General features: G+C 46.0%; 1 protein-coding gene across 2 annotated transcripts in view; it reads right to left on the bottom strand.

The window, feature by feature from the left end:
* LOC119850741 (vasoactive intestinal polypeptide receptor-like) overlaps positions 1-24,501 on the bottom strand; it is a 175,678-nt gene that overhangs the window by 90,027 nt on the left and 61,150 nt on the right. Inside the window, exon 2 of one of the 2 annotated variants that reach the window (XM_038389191.2) lies at positions 16,165-16,261. In XM_038389191.2, coding sequence (XP_038245119.1) covers positions 16,165-16,261 — 97 coding nt within the window. Of the gene's footprint in view, positions 1-16,164; positions 16,265-24,501 lie in introns of both variants that reach the window. The other variant, XM_043509745.1, reaches the window with a different exon arrangement.

Raw genomic sequence — 24,501 nt, 5'->3', positions numbered from 1 at the left:
TTGGATCTGGAATTGAAATGCTCCAAAGGTTGGGAGTGTTCAAATCTGGGGCTTTGGCTTGGAACCATCTCTAGGAAAACGTGCTTCCCTTTTATTACTATTATTATTCATTATTATCTACATTGTCCCTCTGAAACCTAGAATGTCTGTTGAGTCAGTGTGAAGCAATGGAAACAGCATGGCTGAGAGCTCTTTGTTTAGAATATCACCAGCTTCAATCATCACTGGGATTCAAGGATTGTTGCTGCCCAGTTTTAGAGCTGTCAGCCCCTTCGTCTTTTCAAATTACATCTGTGCAGCAGCATGGGCTTTCAGCTACAATAAGGCACATACTTATGCTATGCCAAGTGTCCTTAGACCACTGTGATATCACAGATAACTCAACCAATCCAATACCTTTTACTCTCCAGCTAATTTGCATGCAACAATTTCATTGACTGTATGAGGGAGGCTGCACAGATGGTGGATTACTTGGCCCAACTGCCACAGTTCACCGGTTCAATCATCCCTGGGATTCACGGTTTGCTAAAGTCCAATTTTTAAAGTTCTCAGCTATTTTCAGCTTTTTTAAGCACACAACTTTATGATAGCATGAGCTTTCGACTCCTAGTTTGTTTGTATTACTGTAGCACCTAGGAGCCCTACTCACAGACCAGGACCCCACTATGGTAGGTGCTTTACAAACAAAACAAAAACTAGTTCCTGCCCCAAAGAGCTTTTAGATGCCTGCGCCTGCAAGACAACAATATTAGGGCAGGCCACTCTGAAAGTGGAGCTAACTTTAATGTCTTTGAATTTCTTGACAACCAATCCACTCCAGTCTACCAACTTAAAGATATTTTTGGGGAGTGGATAGCTTGGAGAACTATTAAGCGCTCCAGATTCTAGGTTCCAATATGACACAGGTCAGTAGTGACTGACGGCAGTTGCCATTTTGATAAGCTGTGAAGTGGCCTATGTGAAGTCAGTTTCATGGTCAGTCTAATTCCCAATGGACTGTTCTATAGAGCCACCCTCGCTGTTGGCCCGCTTTTGTCGACAGTCTCAGCAGAGAGGCCAACAGCTGAGGGGTTACGATTTTGTTTGAGCATTGCTGAAATTTTTAGGCTGAAGCATTCAGTGTTCATCTGACTTAGGAACACCTGTCTTTAATGGAGGCCCTTGGAGGAGATCCCCTCAGGCCAGGGGTGAAGCACATTGATAGGACAGATATGCAAGGAGCATACTGGACCTGTTCTGGTGATGGAGGACATCAGCCTCAGGGCTGTCAATCCACCACCAACTTCTTTCAAAAAAGCCCAAATCTGTCCGCTTTATACACTCAGAGGCCTTAGCCAGTTCAGAGGGTGAGAATTCACTTTGGTCTTTACAGGAAGAGAGCTATTAATTATCTCTTATCTTGCTGCACTATAAACAGAGAGTGATGTATAAACAGACTCCTCATTTAAACTGCATTAATCTTTTCCCGTGTTGGATTTTTAAATTTCCATACGTTTGCTGCCTTTTCTCTTGTAAAACACATCTTGATCACTTCAAAATCTGACAAAGCAGCCCAGGCCCCAAATCTGGCCTTGCAAACCAACATCGGTTATATGCACACTGAGCTGGAAACAAGAGTTGTCTTCACTGAGGTTAAACTTTGTACGTCCCACATATCAAGAATACATACAATGGGTGAAATGGGTTTGCATGCCATGATGCCATACGCAACTGCCTAGATGAGCCTGCAAATCCTGACTTGGATGCATATATCACAGTGTATTGCCCGAGTGAGTAAGCACATGGGAGTTTGAAATCTGGGGCACCATTTCCCCTCGGGCTTTAACAGAAGTAGCAGCAATCACATTTCCTATGAAACAACTGAGTCTCAAAATATTGGTCACCATAATGAAAAATGGAAACCAGTGGTCTGGTCCTGCGAGGTGCTGAGTACCGGCAGTTGGATTCTGAACTCACTTAACTCCCACTGAAGTGAACGGGAGCCAAGTATCCTCACAACCAGCCATTTGGCACCTGGCAGACTCGACACCTAAAAGCTATAAGCAGGGGATGCTGTGGAATCCTGTCAGTGCAGAAAATCACATTCCCCTTGCTCTGGTCATTAGTCCAGATCTTCAGCTAACCTCTGAGCTTTAATGGTGCCCTCTGTCTTCTTGCTCACTTCATTCACACCCAAGTATGTGCTTTCCAGGCCATTAAAGCAATCTCCAAGCTGTGGGCAAGCTTTCTAAGACTCCCACCCCTCTCTAATAAGCTCTGTTTATGACACTGGGTCTTGCTGCTCAGCACCGTAGACCAGAGAGCAGCTTGTTTGAATGCACATTGCACAGAAGCCTGACAAATTACTTACAACAGATTTCACAGCTCAGTCGCTAATTCTCATGTTGCTAAAGAAATGAATGATTAGAAAGGGAATTGATTAGCAGTAATGAGTTAATCAGATTAGGAATACATTCGACTGACCTAGTCCTCCTGCTTGCTTTGGCTTGCCTTGCTGGTAAATCCCCTCCATTTTTTTGCTCCGCTATTTCAATTAAACCAAGTTGTTTGTAAGCTGCAGCGGAGGAGGGGGGAATCGATTTTTTGGGAATTTACATAACGAACACAAGTCAGTGAGCAGCGATTTGCTAAAGGCTTTGTGGTGTGCCTCCCGGCATGCCCTCAGGGGCTCCAGAGCACTCCACATGGAGAGACATTTGCCAGTGTCTGTAGGCTCTGAAAGCAAAATGAGGACAAAACCTTTCCTCTTATGCTACTGTGAGAAAGTTCATTGCTGCTGTGGGTAATGTCATTACTAGCTACACAAGCTGTAAAGTTACAACTTATGAGGCCAGAAGGGACTATTTGTGATTATCTAGTCTGCGCTCCTGTCTAACCCAGGCCATAGGACTGCTCTTTACCCATTCCTGTTTGAGACAGAGCATGTATCATCTAGGAAAACATCTAATCTTTATTTTAAAATTGCCAGTGGTGAAGAATCCACTGTACCTTTGGTCAATTGTTTCAGTGGTTAATTACCCTCACTGTTAAAAAATTGCACCTTGTTTCCAGTCTGAATTTTTCTAGCTTCAACTTCCAGCCATTGGATTTTGTTATACGTTGGTCTGCTAGACCAGAGAGCCCTCTGTTATCAAATTTCTGTTCCCTGTACAGGTACCATAGACTGTGATCAAGTCGCCCCTTAACTTTCTCTTTGTTAAGCTAAACACATTGAGCTCTTGGAGTCTGTCACTAGAAGGCATGTTTTCTAATCGTTCAGTCATTAATGTGGCTCCTCCCAGAACCATCTTTAATATATCAACTTCCTTCTTGAACTGCAGACACCAGAACTAGACACAGTATTTCAGCAGTGGTCGCCCCAGTGCCAATTACATAGTGTGACAGGGTCAGGCCAGATGGCTACAGGAGAGTGATAGAAGGCAGATATATTAGCCCCAGATTAAGTAGGTCCCTTTTCCCTGGGTAAGGTAACAGGGAAGGTTCCAGAACAATCAGGAACCTTCTGGAGACAATTAAGACAGACAGGCTGATTAGAACACCTGCAGCCAATCAAGAAGCTGCTAGAATCAATTAAGGCAGGCTAATCAGGGCACCTGGGTTTTAAAAAGGAGCTCACTTCAGTTTGTGGTGTGCGTGTAAGGAGCTGGAGCAAGAGGTGCTAGGAGCTGAGAGTGAGAATGCACACTGTTGGAGGACTGAGGAGTACAAGCATTATCAGACAGCAGGAGGAAGGTCCTATAGTGAGGATAAAGAAGGTGTTGGGAGGAGGCCATGGGGAAGTAGCCCAGGGAGTTGTAGCTGTCTCACAGCTGTTCCAGGAGGCGCTCGAGACAGCTGCATTCCACAAGGCCCTGGGCTGGAACCCGGAGTAGAGGGCGGGCCCGGGTTCCCCCCAAATCCTCCCAACTCCTGGTCAGACACAGGAGGAGTTGACCTGGACTGTGGATTCAAGAAAATGGCCAAGCTGAGGGCTGCTGTGAAGCTCCAAGGTGAGCAAATCCACCAATAAGCACAAGACCCACCAAGGTAGAGGAGGAACTTTGTCACAATAGGTAATAACATCTCCCTCTTCTCCTGTTTCTACATCCAAGGATTGCATGAGCTCTTTCGGCTGCTGCATCACACAGGGCGCTCATGTTCAGCTGATTATCCACAACGACCACCTGGGTTTTTTTCCAGAGTCATTGTTCCCAGGAGAGAGGCCCCCCATCAGCAATGTGATACATGCTAATATAATTCTGGGGTGTATTAACAGGAGGGTCGAATGTACGACACAGGAGGTAATTGTCCTACTCTACTCAGCACTGGTGAGGCCTCAGCTGGAGCACAGTGTCCAGCTCTGGGTCTCACACTTTAAGAAAGATGTGGATAAAATGGAGAAAGTCCAGAGAGAGCAACAAAAACTATCAAAGGTTTAGAAAACTTGACTTATTGGGAAAATGGATATTTTTGAGAAAAGAAGACAGAGGAGACCAAATAACAGTCTTCACATACATTAAGGGCTGTTATAAAGAGAACAATGATCAATTGTCTCCATGTCTTTAAAAGGGGCACAAAGAGGACCTGGGGAATTACACACCAGCCAGCCTACCTTCAATACTTAGATTTTATTTAGTGTGTGCATAGTCGTCTAGCCCAGCGATGGCATCTTCAGTAGGGTGATTGAGTTCTTCGTGGCCACCACTAAACCTAGTCAGCAGGTATTCCTTAACAACATGCGTCATCGTCTGTGTTGCAATGCAGCTGCACAAAGGGCTGCCCCGAAGGCCCCAGCGATACTGGCTAGCTGCACAGAGACTTTGCCTGGTCTGGAATCTGTTCAACAGGGACCATTGGCGACGGGGCAGGTCAAAGCCAGGCGCACAAATTTTGGGGTCAGTGACGAGGGACTGGTTGGGGATTATAACAGATAGCCATTCCTCTTGCCAGAGTGTTTCTGCCCTAACATCCTGGCGGGGCGGATGAGACGGCAAATGTGCAGCTGGTGGTTTAAAAAGTTCATTGTGCAGCGGTAGGCTTGAGCTGGTGCGTACTTTCTCCAGTAACTTGCAAGGAGGAGCAATATTGCTCAGAACTAGGAGCCGTGGGAGTGGAGTCGGACACAGGGTGCAGAGATATGCATGGCGGCATGTAACTGCGTATCCACCAGTTTGGTGTGTGACGATTAGCTTCATACTGGTGCGCAGGATTCCACCACCGAATACGCAGTGGCAAGAGCTGACATCCGCAGAGCTGGAGCACAAGCACCCCATGACGAACCTGCCAGTTTGCTAAGAAGATTGTTGTGCATCTTAACTTTAGCCTAGAAAGATACTGACGATTAAACAATCAGTTTGTAAGCATTTAGAGGATAATAGGGTAATAAGAAACAGCCTGCATGGATTTGTGAAGAACAAATCCATGCCAAACCAACCTCATTTTCTTCTTTGACAGGTTACTGACCTAGTGGATAGGGGGAAGCAGTAGATGTGATACATCTTGATTTTAGTAAGGCTTTTGACACTGTATCACAAAGTAGGGAAATGTGGTCTACACAGAATTACTATAAGGTTAGGTGCACAACTGACTGAAAGACCATACTCAAAGACTATGCTGCCAGACTGCAAGGGCTTAGCTAGTGGAGTCCCTTAGGAGTCAGTCCTGGGTCCAGTACTATTCAATAGTTTCATTAATTACTTGAATAATCATTCAAGTGGATGGAGAGTATGCTTATAACCTTTGCAGATGACACCAGGCTGGGAGGGGTTGCAAACACTTTGGAGTCAACTTTTGGAACTCATTGCCAGGGATGTTGTTAAGGCCAAAAGTATTACTGGGTTAAAAAAAGAATTAGATACGTTCCTGGAGGATAGGCTATTAGCCCAGATGGGGGACAGGATTAGAATTCAAAATGACCTTGACAAACTGGAGAATTGGGCTGAAATCAACAAGATGAAATTCAATAAAGATAAGTGCTAAGTACTTCACTTAGGAAGGGAAAATCAAATGCAAAACCACAAAATGGGGAATAACTGGCCAGGCCAGGTACTCCTGAAAGGGATCTGGGGGCTATAGTGGATCACAAACTGAATACAAGTCAACAGTGTTGTGCAGCTGCTAAAAATGCTAATATCATTCTGGGATGCATCAACAGAAGTGTCATATGTAAGACATGGGAGGTAACTGTCCCGCTCTACCCAGCATTGCTAAGGCCTGAGCTGAAGAACTGTGTCCAGTTCTGGGCACCTCACTTTACAAAAGCAGGGGCCACATTGAAAAGAGTCCAGAGGAGCGCTACAGCAATGAAAAAAGATTTAGAAAACCTGACCCACGAGGAAAGGTTAAAAAACAAAAAACGGGGCATGTTTAGTCTTGAGAAAAAGAGACTGGGGCGGGGGGAGAGCTGATAACAGTCTTCAAGTATGTTAAGGGCTGTTATAAAGAGGACAGGGATCAATTGTTTTTCATGTCCACTGATGGTAGGACAAGAAGTAATGGTCTTAGTACTGCAGCAAGGGAGATTTAGGTTAAATATTAGGAAAAATTCTCTCACTATAAGGGTAGTTAAGCTCTGGAATGGGCTTCCAAGGGAGGTCGTGGAATCCCCGTCATGGGAGGTTTTTCAGACCAGGCTGGACAAACATCTGTCAGGGATGGTCCAGGTTTACTTGGTGCTGCTTCAGCACAGGGGGCTGGACTTGATGACTTCTTGGGGTCTCTCCCAGCCCTACATTCCCAAGATTCTAGGATACCTGCAATTGAAGGGCAGAGTGGGAATCAGTATGGGGCCAGCTTTCATTTTCAAGCTCCTAAAGGGATTTCTAAAATGATGAAAAGTGACTTTGAAGTGATGCCTCAGGAAATTGAGCTGCAAAGTTTAAAAGGATACTGTCAAAGACTTGGTAGGAAATCTCTCTTAATAACAAGATTTGACGTAGGACATATTAACATATGGAGCTACTTTCCATCCCCCGGGGTAGATGAACATTTTGCTTTGTTTTAAAACAGCAACAACATTGAGTATTATTATTTGGCTTGATGAAAAACAAACTGAAGCATTTCCTAGAGAAAAGGACAGTAGGACAACTTCACCTTGAGTAGCTTTTGCGCAGTGAAGCTGCTAAAGCACAGGTGTCACAGAAGCTAGGAATGGGCGACAGGGGATGGACCACTTGATGATTACCTGTTCTGTTCATTCCCTCTGGGGCACCTGGCATTGGCCACTGTCGGAAGACAGTGTCGGAAGACTGGGCTAGATGGACCTTTGTTATGACCCAGTATGGCCGTTCTTATATGTTCTTATGTAGCACACAAAGCACTTACAGGCCACCCCTGTGGGTCAAGTGCAGTGCTGCATTCGCATCTCCTGGTTTCCCATTCACCATCAGAACCTAACGCCTGAGCACCGCAGTGGCACACGAACCACTTTCTGCAGCCCGAGACTGACCTATAAATAAATTAGCAGGATTAAAATGTGTCTGTGATGGCGCATTAAGGCAATAGCAGGCGGGTGACTCACGCTGCATGCAGCAATAATACCCAGAGCTCAGCTGGATCGTTATTAATAGCTTATAGATCTTGTCTGTTGCATCACAATCAGACCTCCCATGTAACTGTGTCTTCAAAGGAGTGAAATTCTGCTCCAGGAGGAAAACCAGAAAGTCTCCTAATCACCTCAGAAATAACAAAGGAAGGCAGGCTTTATCGCCAGACAGCTGGGTGGATCCATGTTCAGTGGAACCCAATAGCATTTCCTCCTTGGCTAAGAGACAGCAGGAGCCATGGCCAAAACCAATTTCCTAGTGTATTCATATCCAACAAAGAGCCTTTTAAATGACACACGAAAAAAAAATCAGTAACTTGAATTTTCAGATTTCAGAGTAGCAGCCGTGTTAGTCTGTATTTGCAAAAAGAAAAGGAGGACTTGTGGCACCTTTGAGACTAACAAATTTATTTGAGTACAAGCTTTTGTGGGCTAAAGCCCACTTCATCAGATGCATCCACATCTAAAAAAAGATATTTTAGAACTGGAAAAAGTACAGAGAAAGGCAACTAAAGTGATTAAGGGTATGGAACAGCTTCCATATGAGGAGAGATTAAAAAGACTGGGAGTGTTTAGCTTGGCCAAGAGATGACTGAGGGGGGATATGACAGAGGTCTATACGATCACGAATGGTGTGAGGAAAGTGAATAAGGAAGTGCTATTTACCCCTTCACAGAACACAAGAACCAGGGTCACCCAAAGAAATGAACAGGCAGCCAGTTTAAAACAAACAAAAGGAAGTACTTCTCCATACAACGCAGAGTCAACTTTTGGAACTCATTGCCGGGGATGTTGTTAAGGCCAAAAGTATTCCTGGGTTCAAAAAAGAATTAGATACGTTCCTGGAGGATAGGTTATTAGCCAAGATAGTCAGGCATGCAACCCCATGGTCTCAGTGTTCCGGAACCTCTGACTGCTAGAAGCTGGGACTGGATGATAGGGGAGGGATCACTCAATGAATTCCCCTGTTCTGTTCATTCCCTCTGAAGCATCTGACACTGGCCACTGTGGAAGACAGGATGCTGGGCTAGAAGGACCATTGGTCTGACCCAGTATGGCCATTCTTATGTTCCTATGACCTGTTTCTTTTGTACCCACTGAACCTGGTAGCAACTACTGATGCCTCTCGGGCTGTGGTGTCTAAGTGCTCTGCATTAAGCAATGCTACACCCCAAAAAGAGTGCCGAGATTGTGAGTGACACTGTTGGAAAAAAAACAAACACACACACTCTCCAAATCTACCTCTATGCAATGGAATTCAGAGGTTGATGGCTTTTGCCGCATTTATGATAGGATTAATATGGTGATGGAGCGTCTCCAGCTGCCAACATTCTCCAACCCAGAGCTGAAATTTTTAGGTTAGTGCTGTGAGATGATGTTCCCAATTGCCACTGCACTTGGCAAACTTTGGGAGGTGGCGGGGGGGGGGGGGGTGTGAACATAGAATCTTTCTGTGGTGTGGTTCTGCGTACTGTGTTTGTGCTAAAGTCCAGACTTGAGTCATTTTCTCCAAAATACAGTTCTAACTCAGTAGATAATTCGAAGGAAGGATTTAGAAGACAGGTTGGGCATATTTTCATTGATGCAGCTGAGAGTAACAAAAGTACAAAGTCATTCGTTGTTGCTTCTGCGTCACACCCATTTTTAAATTTGCGCGGGATGCAGACTCACGATGAGAGAAAGATTTCAGAGGAACTTTTTTTTAAAAAAATAAGATCTTGTTTGTTGTGACACCCTCTGACGGGGTGTACAAACTCCACATTGGTGCGGCGAGGGTGAGGGCATTGCTGTGAACTCAGGAAGCCATGCCCCGCCACCTCTGCTGGGCATGCTCCCAGTGGAGGGGGGAGTTCCAAAGGGAGCAGTTTACGCTGACCAAGCAGGAGAGAAGTTGGGCGCTGCAACCTCCTGCAGAGAAGTAACTGAGGCTCTAAGTGGCCGGGGCTGGGACTCACAGTCAAGCCACCGCAGACCTTTCAACCACGGGTGCCAAGGATGACGAGCTGCTGCCGATCGAGGAAGACACTCGGGGTCTGCCTCTCAGGTCATTCTCCTAAGACAGATGTATGGTGCAGACAGAGGAACAGAAGCAGAGGCAAGAAGTGACCCAGGGAACAGGCGTAAGGGCACCCGTTCCTAGCCATGTAGCTGGACCATTATTTGGATGGGTCTTGGGGTTGGAACCTGGTGGAGTGAGGGGGATGGGCCAAGGTTACTCTACCCTCAGCCACTGACTTACACTACTAGATGACACTACCACACACTCTAGCTGCTATGCAAGGCAGCCACTGATTCTCGCCATTGGGCCACATAGTCCTGAGTATCGCCACTAGGAGGTACCGCTGGCCTTAGACAACCCCCACCAACACACCCTGCCAATGGCTATAGATCAAGCGACATCCAAAGCCACCACTAATTTCTATGACTTGGATGATCAGGCGGCTTCTGCATTAGACTCAGACTTAAGAATTGTTGGGAAACAATTTCTCAGTGATCCATTGCCTGAACTGGATGAACTGAACAGATACCCAGCAGTTGCTAAGCTCTTCATCTAATTTAATACTACACTGCCAAGCTCTGCTCCTGTGGAAAGACTATTCCGTAGCACTGGACAAATCCTTCTGCCAAGAAGGAACTAACGTCAGGATATGTTTGAGATTATGCTGTTATTTAAGTAAAATGCCCATTTTATGGAATGATATGCTGTCTGTACACACACACACACACACACACACACACACACACACACACACACGAAAGGAAATGTATATGTTTATTTATATTTTTAAGAGGTTTTTTCCCATTAATTGTTGCTCTTTTCCTTCTCTTCCACTCTGTGCTTATATTATTTAGATAGTTGACCATATACGGAGCAGACAATTGCAGTGAATATGGGAGTTGAAAGTACTTGAGCTTACAATGAAACTTTTATGTATAAATACTATGGTTGTCAAGCGATTAAAAAAATTGAGATTAAAAAAATTAACTGCAATGAATCACACTGTTAAAGAACAACAGAATACCAATTGAAATGTATTAAATATTTTTGGATGTTTTTCTACATTTTCAAATGTATTGATTTCAATTACAACACAGAATACAAAGTGTACAGTGCTCACTATAGTAGTTCATTTTTATTACAAACATTTGCACTGTAAAAATGATGAAGAAATAGTATTTTTCAATTCACCTCGTACAAGTACTGTAGTGCAATCTCTATCGTGAAAGTGCAACTTACAAATGTAGGGTTTTTTGCACTCAAAAAACAAAACAATGTTGAACTTTGGAGCCTACAAGTCCACTCAGTCCTACTTCTTGTTCAGCCAATCGCTAAAGCCAAACAAGTTTGTTTACTTTTACAGGAGATAATGCTGCCCGCTTCTTGTTTACAATGTCACCTGAAAGTGACAACAGGTATTTGCTTGGCACTGTTGTAGCCAGCCTTGCAAGGTATTCACGTGCCAGATGCACTAAAGATTCATATGTATTGGTATTCATATTAAATCGATATTCTATTGTTTAAGAGTGTGATTAAAGTCTGTTTAATTGTGATTATTTTTTTGAGTTAATCACGTAAGTTAACTGCGATTAATCGACAACCCTAATAAATACTTAAGTACTATTTCTGGCACACTTGTACTTATAAGTACTTCTGTAATGGTGCACTTGGCACTTATACATAAATCCTTTTTAAATAAGCCTCAGGGTACAATCACAATTAGCTCTATGCACCTTTACTGGCTGCCTCAGCAGTGAGACTTGGGGTGTGTCTGCACTGCAATCAGGAGGTGTGACACACCTGAGCTCGCTTGGATCAGTTCCTAGAGGACCAGCAAGTGTAACATGGGAAGCTTCATAAAGTTGGGAATGTTTTCCTAGGAGGTGCATGGAAAAATCTCTCAGGTGTCTACCCATGCTGCAGTTACACTTTCCAACTGCAGTGTAGACTTACCCTTAATGAAAACTGATGGGTTCTGTCCATTTTTAGGGTGGTCTTTTCACTCAGGAATGAGGGACATTGGTGCTGTGCTCTGGCCCATTCTGTACCTGTTCTCTGGAAACCTAGAGGACTTTTGCTGCCAGGCCTGACAATTAGGCACCTGCCATCAGCTCTGAAAATACAGGGGCGGGAAAATTTGAACAGAAACCCAGCTACACTTGACTTCTACCAATACAGACCCCTCCAGCATAATGCCTGGCCATCCAGAAGCATGTTAATGCAGCCCAGATTGTTTCTTAGTGGAAAACTACTTGTATATCTAGAGGTAAAAGGTAGCGATTGATAAAAGTGCCACCGCAGGGTGTTCTTGATTAATCATTTGCCACTGGCTTAATCTAACCAATCAAACATTCATGCCCTTTCATCAATACACTGATAATGGCTCTGACATCCATTGTTATTTCCAGTTTCCTACGGATCATCTGTGTTTTTAATTCCACTCATTTAATTGGAAAGAATTATAAATTAGTTGTTTAACCACAGAAGATTTTCTTTCTGCCAAGAGGATGCAGAGTGTGCAGAAGATAGATAACACACAAACACACTCATAAATCAATGTATTCTATTAAAGGTGGCAGAGGGCCTTATTCACTTTCTGTTCTCCCTTTCCCGTGTGCCAAAATCCTGCTTGTTAAGGATCCATCCCATGACGGGTTTAACAGAGATGTTATGCGCAAGGATTTTTCTCAAAAAGAAAAGGAGTACTTGTGGCACCTTAGAGACTAACAAATTTATTAGAGCATAAACTTTCGTGAGCTATAGCTCACGCATCCGATGAAGTGAGCTGTAGCTCACGAAAGGTTATGCTCTAATAAATTTGTTAGTCTCTAAGGTGCCACAAGTACTCCTTTTCTTTTTGCGAATACAGACTAACACGGCTGCTACTCTGAAACCAAGGATTTTTCTGGCAGCTTTGTCTAGTTGAAATGGTAATCATTTTAATATATGGGAGTGCTGTTCTACTTAGTGGCTGCTGTTTCAGATCTCTCCCCCCCATCTCTCTCTCTCTCATACACACACAGCCAATTTTGCGCAGTACTGCTTTCAGTTCCATAACTGATGCAATAGTTTAGCACCAGTTTAGGAGAGTCACTTTTTTGCCACCTGTGCTCAAACACTGCACGCTAAACCCTGAAGTGCACACACGCAAGGATAGACACTTGACAGGGATACATAAACTGCATGGAAGCACACAGGCACTCACTGCATGCTTAAATATTCAATGGCACAGGGACAGGGATTAGGAGTGCTGGTAGGTGCCCTCGCTATCAGGCTATAGAGGCACTCGCTTGCTTGCTCTTTTTGGCCCAATGACTACAAGTATTTCATAACAAGTGGAACAGCTTCAACAGGAAAAAACGAGAGAGCTTCCCTGCCCCCACCTCAGAGTGGCCTATAGTCTGGTGTGTAGGGTACTTATCTACAACATAGAACAGTTGTTCTCAACCAGGGATATGCGTACCCCTGGGGGTACTCAGAGGTCTTTCATGGGATACGTCAACTCATCTAGAGATTTGCCTAGTTTTACAAAAGGCTACGTAACAAGCGCTAGCAAAGTCAGTACAAACTAAAATTTCATACAGACAATGACTTGTTTATACTGCTCTATATACTATACACTGAAGTACAAGTACAATATTTATATTCCAGTTGATTTACTTTATAATTATATAGTAAGAATGAGAAAGTCCGCGATTGTTCTGTACTAGTGTGCTGTGACACTTTTCTATTTTTATGTCTGATTTTGCAAGCAAGTAGTTTTTAAGTGAGGTTAAACGTGGGGTACGCAAGACAAATCAGACTCGGGTAAGGAGTACGCTAGTCTGGAAAGGCTGAGAGCAACTGGGAGACCCAAGTTCAAATCCCTGCTCTACAGTACAGACTTGAACCAACGTTTCTCTACTCCCAGGCTATAATCACAGAGCCAAAGGTGCAGGAGGCACCCCTCTAGCAGTATTTTGTGAATCTAGCCCTTCATTTCCTTTGCTTTTATTAAAAACACCTGGAACATTTTGTTCGATCTGACCCAAAATGTTTTTGGATTTTTCAGACCAGGCAGCAAACCAGAAAAACCAGTTCCTCGCCCAGCTTTCCTAGTGAGCAGGTGTGGCAACAGTGCATGTGTATCCATACACAAAGATGCTGCAAACCGAACTCGTGCAAACATGCTGCCTAGGCAAAGGCACTACAGACTGCACATGCACTGCGATCTCAGAAGCCGCCCCACTTAATGAAATCAGCTGAAGTCCCTGCAGAAATATAGATTTGTTTCAAGCCAATAGTTTAATGCGACACCATGAAAAATCAGAATTCATTTAGACACTTGCTAATAACGATGGACATTAATGGGGTGCAATGTGGTCCATGTACCATGCTCAATATGGACCTTACTTAGGTTGTGGTATTGTAACGTCTTTACTATTAATGAAAATGTAACACCGACAGACCCCGGTTAGCAGGTGGGATTGAACCTGGGACCTCTGAAGCTTAATGCAGGAGCTTCTACTGAATGAGCTAAAAGCCACGTAGCATTTAGTTAAGGTCCTAGCAGACTCAATCTCCAAGTGGTATCGGTGTGTAGCGGGGTGGTCATCTGCTCCGGGCTGAAAGGGCTGGGGCTGTGAGCTAAAGGCTAGGCTGATGGGGAAGGCAGCCGCAGCTGGGGCCACGCCCCAATCAGGCCACAGCAGGCCCTATATAAGGCTGTGAGCCAGGAGCTCAGTCTCTCCTTAACTGTTGAGACGGGCCTGGCTGCTGGGGAGCTCACCAGGGTACCTACGGGTGGAGCAGTGCTGGGGAAGGGCAGAGGGAGCTGGGGAGCTCCAGCCTAGCAAAGCCCCAGGTTGCAGGCGGAGTTAAGGGCCCACGCAAGGATACTAGGGCTGCAGAGGGGCAGCCCAGATCTAGGCAGAGGCAGCTGGTCCGACCCCCCCTTGCCGATGATGAGTGGTTTACAGACTGCAGTCTGCCCCAGGGAGCAGGGGCCAGAGGGTTACTGGCAGTAGCCACTGAGGCAAGGACGGAATAGAGGGTTCCCCTAGGAGGGGAGACCCAGAGTGTGGGGGCACTACCAGGGGCAGCACCCCAAGGTAAAGGGGCACCAAGGTCTGGGAGGGACACAGGGACCAGCAGCAGGCGAGACACTGGCCTGCAGAGGGTGCTCCGGGCTGGAAGAGCTAATTCCCGAGACAACCAGCAGGAGGTGCCGCACCGGTGAGTCATCGCCTCGCTGCACGGTGCCACTCGAGGGAACAGAACCCCACACTCAGGAGGTGCATGGATTACAAAAACCTGAGCGGGTGTCAGCAGACTCCAAATCCTTCCCTGAATTAAATGGGGCTATGCCAGGGATGACCTTGGCATTTGTACATGATTATATAAGTAGCAAATCAATGTGCAGAATGCCACATTCTGTCTTTAGCCTAACTAAGGGCAATGCCCAGAGAAAAAGACAGAAAGGAGTTTTCAGCACAGTTTTGGTTGACAGCCCCAGTGGCAAAGCACTGTGAGCCCAGCACATTACTGACACTGATGAGTTCACGGGCTCTGACAGACATGACAGGAGGCGGGAAGTGAATTCCATGCCCCGGGTGCTCCTTTCCACTCCCCATCCCTCCACAATGATCGGATTGTTCATTGTCATTGTGGGCATGTCTATCACTGCTCCTTAAGCCTCCTTTAATCATGAGAACAGGTTCTGTGACTTGAGAGAGGCACTCCAGGAGGGCAAGTTAAACCCACTCAACTGGACTCCTGCTGCTTTAAGGACACTGCTAGTGTACTAGGTGAGGCCAATATAATCAAACTCCACAGTGAAATTAATGGTATTCACAGTGTGCATGATTTCTAGACCAGGCTGATCTATGCTCAGATCAGGTGTGCAGGGCATACAAGAAATTGCACAGTTGCCAGAGGTGACACGTAACTGTGGATGGTGGGCGGGCACAATTGAAAGCCTCTGGGTGGGCATGTGACCACTCCATGCATTGCCGCTGCCTCCAGCCCTTGGCTCACCTCAGTGGGTGCTCTGCAAAGCAGGCCACGGGAAGCACCGGGACTCTAGCAGCAGGGAAGGAGAAGCAGCCCCATGTAGCGGGACGAGGAGGAGGAGGAGCTCAACCAGCCGCCCTGCCGCTTCCTCCCTCCTTGTGCTTCACAGACGCATGGCCAGTGCCGCCACCGCGGGAGCCGCTGCCTCCTTGCTGCTGAGTGTGTCCCAACAGGGGGCAGCCTGAGAAATCTAGGGGGCCATGTGACCCTGTGTGCCCCACAATGCATCGCCTCTGATGGCTGCATGGGGATCACTTGGAATAGCAGCTCCGGCATTTTCTGCACCCTGGGGAGCCCAGGGGCTGCTCCCTCCAGCACCCGCCAGAAAGGGAGGATACCAAAAAAGGGGAGTACTCATATCCCTGCCTCTCCCCTTCCCCCTGAGGTGGGGTGGGGGGAGCAAGCTAACAGATGCAGCAAATTGCCAAGACTCAGCCCAGCATAAATGTGGAAGTTGTGGAATTGAGTTGAACTCAAGAGTTTGGGGTCTTCCAGCTCCCAGAGAGGAGTAGGATATGTGGTAGGAAGGACACGGTGAGCAGGTCACTGCCCAGCTCTCTGCATGTGGAGTCTGCAAAGAGCCATCCCTTACCTACTGTCTGATTGTCCAGGCTGGAGTCTGCCAGGCATTTCTCACGCTCGAGTTCAATCGCCAGCATGATGGTGCACTCAGGAGGTGTGCTTGACACCTGCAGAGAGAGAGAGAGAGAGAGAGAGAGAGAGACTGACAGTCAGTAAATCATCAGCCCATCCATTCTCCCTGGCACATTTATAGCTAAAGATGCTCCCCTGGGCCAAGTAAAAAAGATAAAACAGATTGAGCCAAGTATCTTTTTATAACTGTTTAGGAGAAATAGCCAAGTAACCTAATGGCGGCCAAAGGAATATGGCTTCACTCAGGCAGCTTCACTCCTGTCTGCCTTAAACAGCCCTAGTTATCTGCTTATGCTCCACTACGAATTGACAGCATTTATGTTTTCTTGTTCACTCCAGGTACGTCTATACAGCAGTTAAACACCCATGGCTGGTCAAGGTCAGCTGACTTGGGCTTGCGGGTCTTGGGCTGTGGGGCTGTTCAATTGCTGTGTAGATATTCAGGCTTGGGCTGGAGCCCAAGCTCTGGGATCCTGCAATGGGGGAGGGTCCCAGAGTCCTGAGCCTGAATATCTACACAGCAGTTTTTAGCCCCGCTAGCCCAAACCCCGGTAGCATAAGTCAGCTGACCCTTACCAGCTGCGAGTCTTTTATTCCAATGTAGATGCACCATCAAGAGCCCTGCTGGACTGGCTTGACACGAACAATGGTACTGAGGCATTTCAGATGGGAGGCTAAAAATTCACACTGAGCCTGTCCCTACCAAGACACTTTCCCCATATTGACATAGCTCACTTAATGAATGACAATTGGCTGCCCCAGCTCCCCAGAATTACAGTTGTGAGCTCAAGCAACTAAAAAATAAATAATAATAATAATAAAAATGCCTAATATTAAGATTGTTCCAGCATTTTTTACTTGGCCAGACTTCGTACTAGGATTTATATTATAGTAGGGTCTAATGGACTAGGTAAAGAATCAAAGACCCTTTGTCCTGTATATTTTATAAGATACAGTAATAGCGAAGTATATTGCATGAAGATTCACATTTAACAAAGGAATAAGGAACTGGATACAGATACACACACACACACACACACACACACACACACACACACACACACACACACAGAGTTGTGTTAAAATTACCAGCACCTTATTGATTTAGGTGAAATTCCTAACTTTGTTTATTATCTCTATTGCTGTAGCACCTCCTAGCCTCAGTGGGGGATTGGGGTCTCATTGTGCAAGGTGCTGTACAAACACATAACAAAAGACCGAGAAAGAGAGAAAACAACTGAACACAACACACAAGCTGGGAATAGCCAGTGTGGCAGAAGTGTAATGAGCAGCAGTCATCGCCCACCAGCTGCTTAACTATTGTCAAGTGTTTTGTAGGCAAAAGGAGAACGGCGAGACTTGAAGATGGGAAGAGCTGTTTAGTAGCTGACCTCACCATCTTAACAAGCCAATAAAGTAAATATTTTTATTTGTAGAAAAACAAAGAAAAAAATCTGGAGGTCAAATTGTCTTATGCTGTTTACTGACTCCACTAGCAAAGTTTGCCAATTATTTTCCCACATCATTGGTTTCCAGCACAGTTTATAAACTGGGAGAACCAGTGAATTATTTGAGCTAACAGCTGCTTTCTGTGTATGGTATTGTAAGTGCAGTTCTTTGGGGGTAAATTAGCAAATCGCTTTCTCAGGTTAGCTCCCTTTTTCTCATCATCACTGATCCTCTCATCCTCTTTCAACCTAAACTCTTATCTAATGTCCTCTCTTGTGTATGGCTTGGGCCTGGTCTACACTATAGAGTTAGGTTGACATCAGGCAGCTTATGTCAACCTAACTCTGTAAGCATCTACATGAAAAAGTAGCTCCCACCTCTGTAACTCACCCACTACACTGACTTAATAACTCCACTTTCATGAGAGGCATTGCGCTTACATCGATGTAGTTATGTTGACGCAGTCTCAGTGCAGACACTGTGTTGCTTACATCGACGGTTGCTGCCTTTCAGAAACTGTCCCACAATGCCCCACACTGGCAGTTAAATCGGTGCAAGCGCTTGCTCCTAGTGAGGGTGCACATGGTGGACACTAGGAGCATAGTGTGTATGTGTAAATCTGATTCAATTGCTTCAATGGCTGTATGTCGATGAAACTTAGGTTGACTTTGTTTTGTAGTGTAGACTTGCCCTTAGTCTACACTTAAAAATTAGATGGATCTAGCTGCACCACTGGGGGATGTAAAAAAATGTTATCAATATAGTTAGGTCAAACTAACCCCTGGTGTAGACGCATCTAAGTCGGTGCAAGAATTCGTCTGTCAACCTAGCAACAACTTCTCGGAGCCGTGGATTAACTATATTGATGGGAAAACCCGTTCCATTGATGTAGGAAGCATTTGCGCTACAGTGGCACAGCTACAGCCCCGGACCTGTGCCACAATAGCAGCTATGGTGTAGATACACCCATACTCCTGTTATAATTTCTTTGGGGCAGGGAATGGCCCTTGAGTCGAGATATTAAAATACTGTGTACATTTACAATGCTACAGAAGTGATTTTTTAACAGTAACCTATGCTGTCTGCAAGCTAGAGATCACAGTATTTAACTGTCATGTTTTTCCTTTTCCTTTATTGAAAGCTGATATACATACCTAAATTTGTGGCTTGCGTGTTTACCTAGCGTGCCATGATATTTCCCTTTGAATGAATACTTCATTTCCACTTGAAAAAATTAGGTCAATATATACTTAGGATTCTGAAGAGCAGACTATTGACAGAATTAGGTAAATATGTAAAAAGGGAGTTTTAAAATAAGCTCTCTTTCTTAATCCCTTTCCAAGTGGCCAGCTGTACCTTAAAAACACTACATAGAGGAAGCATGACTAGCGGCTTATGCATACGTGTGAGAATCAGGTGCTTTTTCCAGCTTTGCCACTGAATTTCTGTGTGATCTTAAACAACTCATTTAGGCCCAGATTTTTAAAGATATTTAGACATTGCTGCCCTCACTGTAGCAATACCCAACTGATTTAGGACCCCAAATCTCATTTCCAAAAGGAATTTAGGCATTTAGGAGATTAAATCCCACTAATTTAAGTATTTAACTCCCTTTTAAAATGAGACTTGGGCACTGCAAATATCTAAATACCTTTAAAAATCTGGACTTTAGGGACCAATCCAACACTCCCTGAGGTTAACAAAGATTCCCATTGTCTTCAGGCCTTTCCCCTGTCTTTCACTCAGTCTCCCCTATCTGTAAAATATCAGTAATACTATTGACTGTGTATGTCAGGTTTAACTGTTAGTAAAAACAAAAAAGACTACAGCAAGGACCAGATAGCTCAGGGGACGAGTAAATGGATGTTCAGCCTTTCATCTCTAACCAACTGGTTGAGTCAGCCATGAGTGAAAGTTGCTGCTAAGCAGGGACGCTCAGTGGCAAAATGAACTGGGTTATTGCCAACCATTTCCCAACTGACCGGTGTTCCCAGCTCAAATACCACCGCGACTACAAATGGCAGCCTTGGCAGGCAGGCCAGGCTTTCAGTGGATTTGGAGGCTGAACAATCTTCTCCCCTAGCTACAGTCCCTCCAGAAGAGGTTTGAAACGTATCAGTGGGATGGCAGGGTGGGACACTGATTGCTTCCAGAAGTGTTACAGCTCTGTTGTCACTTGGGCACCTTTCACAAAAACAGGGAGTCCGAGGAGCCAGGGACCTCACCAGGAGGGGAGCTGGCTAATTGGGGAGCTGGGCAATCAGCATTCTCCATCACAAAATTGTCAGCCCACTCCAGTTAGTTTACACAAAGGGCTTACAGAGCTATACTGTTTAGCGAAGATGCTCCCTATGCCGATGGGAGAACTTCTCCCATTGGCATAGGCACTCCACCTAGCTGAGAGATGGTAGCTATGATGATGAGACAAGTCTGCCCAGCGGGAGTAGCACTGTCTTCGCTGGGAATTTGGTCGGTATAACTGCATCGCTCAGTGGTGTGGATTTCCGCAAGGGACGTAGTTATACCAGCATAAATTCGTAGTGTAGACCAGGGCTTAGATTTACTGTTAAACAATAATCCAGTTTCTTGGATAAATCCAGCATGAATGGTCATCTCCAGAAACTCACTCCAGGTATGTTGACCCTGGCGCTGGAAGGTATAATTTGACTGAGCTATCACCCTAAATGTAGGAGTGTAGCCGGGCAGAATGAGTGGTGGGAGAGGCAAGCCACCCCGAGTACAATCCCATCTGAAACCTTTGGTATGTACCCAGTCAGCTAGCCCCTCCGGCTGCTTGCACTCCCTAGGTGTCCTGTCCCAGCACCTGTGTGTGGTCTCATGTAAAACCTGGGATGGATTCATTGCTGACTGCTTCTCCTGCAGCCACTGAAAAATCCTGGGCAGGAGAATCGAGCAGATCCTTTTCAGACATGAACTCCGGTAGCTCCGAATTCAGCTCTCGCTCGCTCGAGTACAGTCAATGTGAAATAATCCCATGACGGCTCTGTGCAATGAGGGTATTCCTTCCCTTTGGGTCCCATCAGCCGTCAGAAGGTTACTGTGCAGGCTGCTACTTGCGGCAAGAAAAAACACGTGTACATGTGCTTGCAATTAAATACACCCACAGGATCATCATGGTCTGGGAAACTAGTGAGACATGCAGTGATGTGGCCAGGGGTCAGCTAAAGAGGGGAAGAAAAAGAGGAGCAAATCTGAAAAGACTAAAAATATCAGCCTGCAGTTCCTTCCCCCATTCTTATTTGGCTCCCTGTTGCCACAGTCCACAAATGCAGATTTGCTTGTTTTCTTGGTAAGCTTCTTCTGGCTGATCCTCCTCTAGACCATGACAACAGAATCGGAAGGCGGTATTAAAAGGCAATAAGGTAAGAGTGGCCGCAGCCTCTGAATAGTTCAAAAGTCACGTTTTTAATCGGCATTTCTGTCTGCAGCAGGGGGAGTCTTTCTTGAGTCTTTCGCATTCAGGGGGCCGAGGAATCCACCATTTTAACAGGCATGGTTTCGTATTGAGTTCTTCGGCTACCAATCTAGTTAACAGCTGTAACCAATGGAACAAAGTGAACACCTGCTGGGAGCCAGGGCCCAAAACAGGAGACGATCCAAAGCCCATGGACATCAGAGTTTTGGATCAGCCTCTTAGAAACTGGGGGTCCACATTCTCCATACTCCAGTGAAGCTATGCTGATTTACAGCCGTGAGGATCCGGCCCTAGGTTTCCCTCCAGCCTGTCCATACTGCGTTATCATTCCTTGTTCACGAACACACTCAGAATCTCAGTTTTATTTTATGAACTTCTGAATTAGCCAAAGTTTATTCTGGGCACAAGCTAGAGTATCAAGAAGGGGTCCCAGTGGATGGTCTCCCACCAGGATTTACACCTTTGCTAAGGATTAATACCAACAATAACACAGTCCATTCTAATGTCTCCAAAAGCGTTTGGTGTCTTGATAAAAATAGGTACATATAGAATGATCGAGATGGATCCTAACATTTGGCTCTTCTGAAGCACCCTTCATCCAAGGATTTCAAAGCGCTTTACACATGCAAGTTAATTAAGCCTCAACAGCCTGAGAAGGGGTTATTATTGCATACCAGTCATACGGGGATAAGCTGAGACCCAGTGGACCAAATTCTGGATGGATCTAACACCCTGCGTGGCCTCCTTGAAATCAACAAATATACTCTAGATTTACAATACTATAGGAGAACAAAATTTTAGCAGAAAGAGTAAGTGCTATTACCTTTACTCACGTTGAGTAAGTACATTACTTTGCAAGTACTCTGTCAATAGTACAACTCTCAGAGTAAGGGTAGTGGAGTCTGGCCATCCATGACTTGCTCAAAGTAACACAGCAAGAGCCAGGCATGAACCCAGGTGTCCTGATTCCTAGGCTGCTGCTCCAACCACTGCATTTTATGCCCTTCCAAACTAGAACCGTTACACAGCACTGATCTCCTCTTATTTGACACAGAGGACAGACTAATCTAAGTGCTTGTTGAACAGAGGCAGCTTGCCCAAACTGACCCGCAGCTTTGAGGAATGCAGCTTCTTTTCACCCGGATCATCCTCCATTCCGTTGGCAGGTCAAGCAAACTAGCACAGAGTGTTGTGCAAAGTGGTCAGGGAACCAAAAGAAGGGGAAGTGGCGTGATTGTGGTGCCTCATTCATCAGCTGCATGCATGTGTAAGCGGGGGAATAGTCCCGCTCTTGTGGGGAACTTTCCTGGCTTCTGCACTACCCCAGTGAAGTGGGCTAGCGAAAGGATCTGAGTCCTCGCTCCCACTTCCTTTACCCAGTGGCCTCCCTGCCCTTGAGGACTCCCCTTCCACTCTCCCATCTGGCAAAGTCCTCGTAACCCCAACAAGGTTGGGCCCAGGATTCCTGGGGGGCTCAACCCCTAACCCTGCTGTGGTCACCTAGGACAGGGGCTAGGGTGTCCCCACTCCGGGTAATTTCTCTGCACTGGGCACTTCTCTGACCCACTGACCATTACATACAAGTTAAAGCAAATGCAAGTTATTTAAATCAACAATTAATTTTAAAAAGAATAAGGAAAAAATGGCAAAGGTTAAAGGAAACACATCACCCCGCTCAGTGGCAGGGAACATCACAAACAGGGTCTCTGGAATGTCCGGGCAGTTCACAATCTGCCCCTTGTAAGTCCCAGGCCGCCTTCTCTGGCCCTGGCTGTGCTGCAGGGATGCTGTGGGTTGGACACTTGCTCTGATGGTGGCCACATGCTCTCAGGCTCTAAGTGGTAGGACCCTTCCTCCCAGTGTCACCCCCGCCCTGTCGGGGTTATGATCCAAGCCTGGCTTCCAGAGCCTCTTGGCTGAGGCGTCTCCCTGTGCTGGGCCTGCTGCCGAGGGTCCCCCTTGCTCTCCGCAGCTGCTCATTGCACCCAGCTCCAGACTGCTCCAGCCCCAGCTCCACCACTCTGTCTCTGCACTGCTGCTGCTGCTGCTCTGCCTCCAGCTCCCTGGGCTGCTTCTTTGGCCCCTCTGGCTCTGGTTGCTGCAGCTCTGCTCCCAGGACAGGGTCTGCTCTCTCTGGGTGGCTTTTCTGGTCCCTCTGGATCTGGCCCAGCTCTGCTCCCCAGCTTAGCTTGGGCCCCTGCTTTCTCCTTAGCTCGGCTCCACTCTGACGCAGGCAAATCCAGCTCACATGGAGGACGGAACCCCCCTGGCTTCCTGACTTCCTGATTAGCCTGCTCGCCCTGTCATTCAGGCTGACCTGGAGCATTGGCCTCTCCCCATTGTTCCTGGGGGCTGTCAGTCTCAGGGTCCCGATTCCCCATTGACCCTTCCCCTTTTTAGTACTGGGAGCTAGAAAACCAAAACACCCACACTGAATGTTAGTAAGGGGGCAACATTCCCATTACACATGCAAACCCTCGTGAGCTGCAAGGTGGAGGCAAACAAGAGACTTCTCCTGGATGTGTTGTCCCCAGGGGCTGCTATAAGGACAAAAAAAAATTAAATGAAAAGGAAAGGAGACAAATTCCCGAAAAGTTGCTATCAAGCACGAGAGATCTATTGCATTTCATGGTGTAATAGGAACATTGGCGAATAAACACCCTTAGCTCTTGTTTAGTGTTTTCCATCCATGGATCTCAAAAGCACATGACAAAAGAGCCATTATCCCTATTTTTCAGATGGGGGAAACAGGTATAGAGTCGGGAAGTGACTTGCCCTAGGTCACACAGAGGGTCAGCAGCCCATCCAGGAAGAAGAGAAGTGAGAAGTCCTGGTTCCCAGTCCAAGCCCCTATCCACTTGAGCACACTGCCTACCCTTCCTGTGGTCTAAGACTCTAGCTCTTCCTTAGGAGTTAGAGGGCAGCTAAGAGGCTGTCAGGAGCACCAATAGGGATGTGTATCTCACATAATTTTGCTTTGCCCTTTGAGTCTAACCAGAATAGCCTGTTCAACAAACGCTGAGCTGGTGAACATGCATTTCCTCAAACCTCCTCTAGGAAGTTAGGATGTAGGATTTTGCTTCAGCCCGTTGTAGAAACAGGGAGTAGGCCCAATGGTCAGATCCCCGCCTCTGAAGCCCCTCAAAGTTCAAGAGTCTTTGAATCCAAGAAGCCACAATTCAGACTCATGGATTCAGGCCCATCTTGATCCTGAGTGGCTGCCTGTCCAGCCCCCCCTGCAGCGCCTGGAGTGATTGTTCATGCTAAGGAATAACTAAGAGCTGATCAAAAATCCATGGGAATCTTTCCATTTGCTTCACTGTATTTTGAATCAGGCTCACCATTATTACAACTACTACTTAGCAGCTGGCTAGTGTTTTGCATACATAA

This window comes from Dermochelys coriacea, chromosome 2 (assembly GCF_009764565.3).
Source record: "Dermochelys coriacea isolate rDerCor1 chromosome 2, rDerCor1.pri.v4, whole genome shotgun sequence".
Classification (NCBI taxonomy): Eukaryota; Metazoa; Chordata; order Testudines; family Dermochelyidae; genus Dermochelys; species Dermochelys coriacea.
Note: the sequence above shows the minus strand (reverse complement) of the source record. Positions and strands in the feature narration are given on the sequence as shown.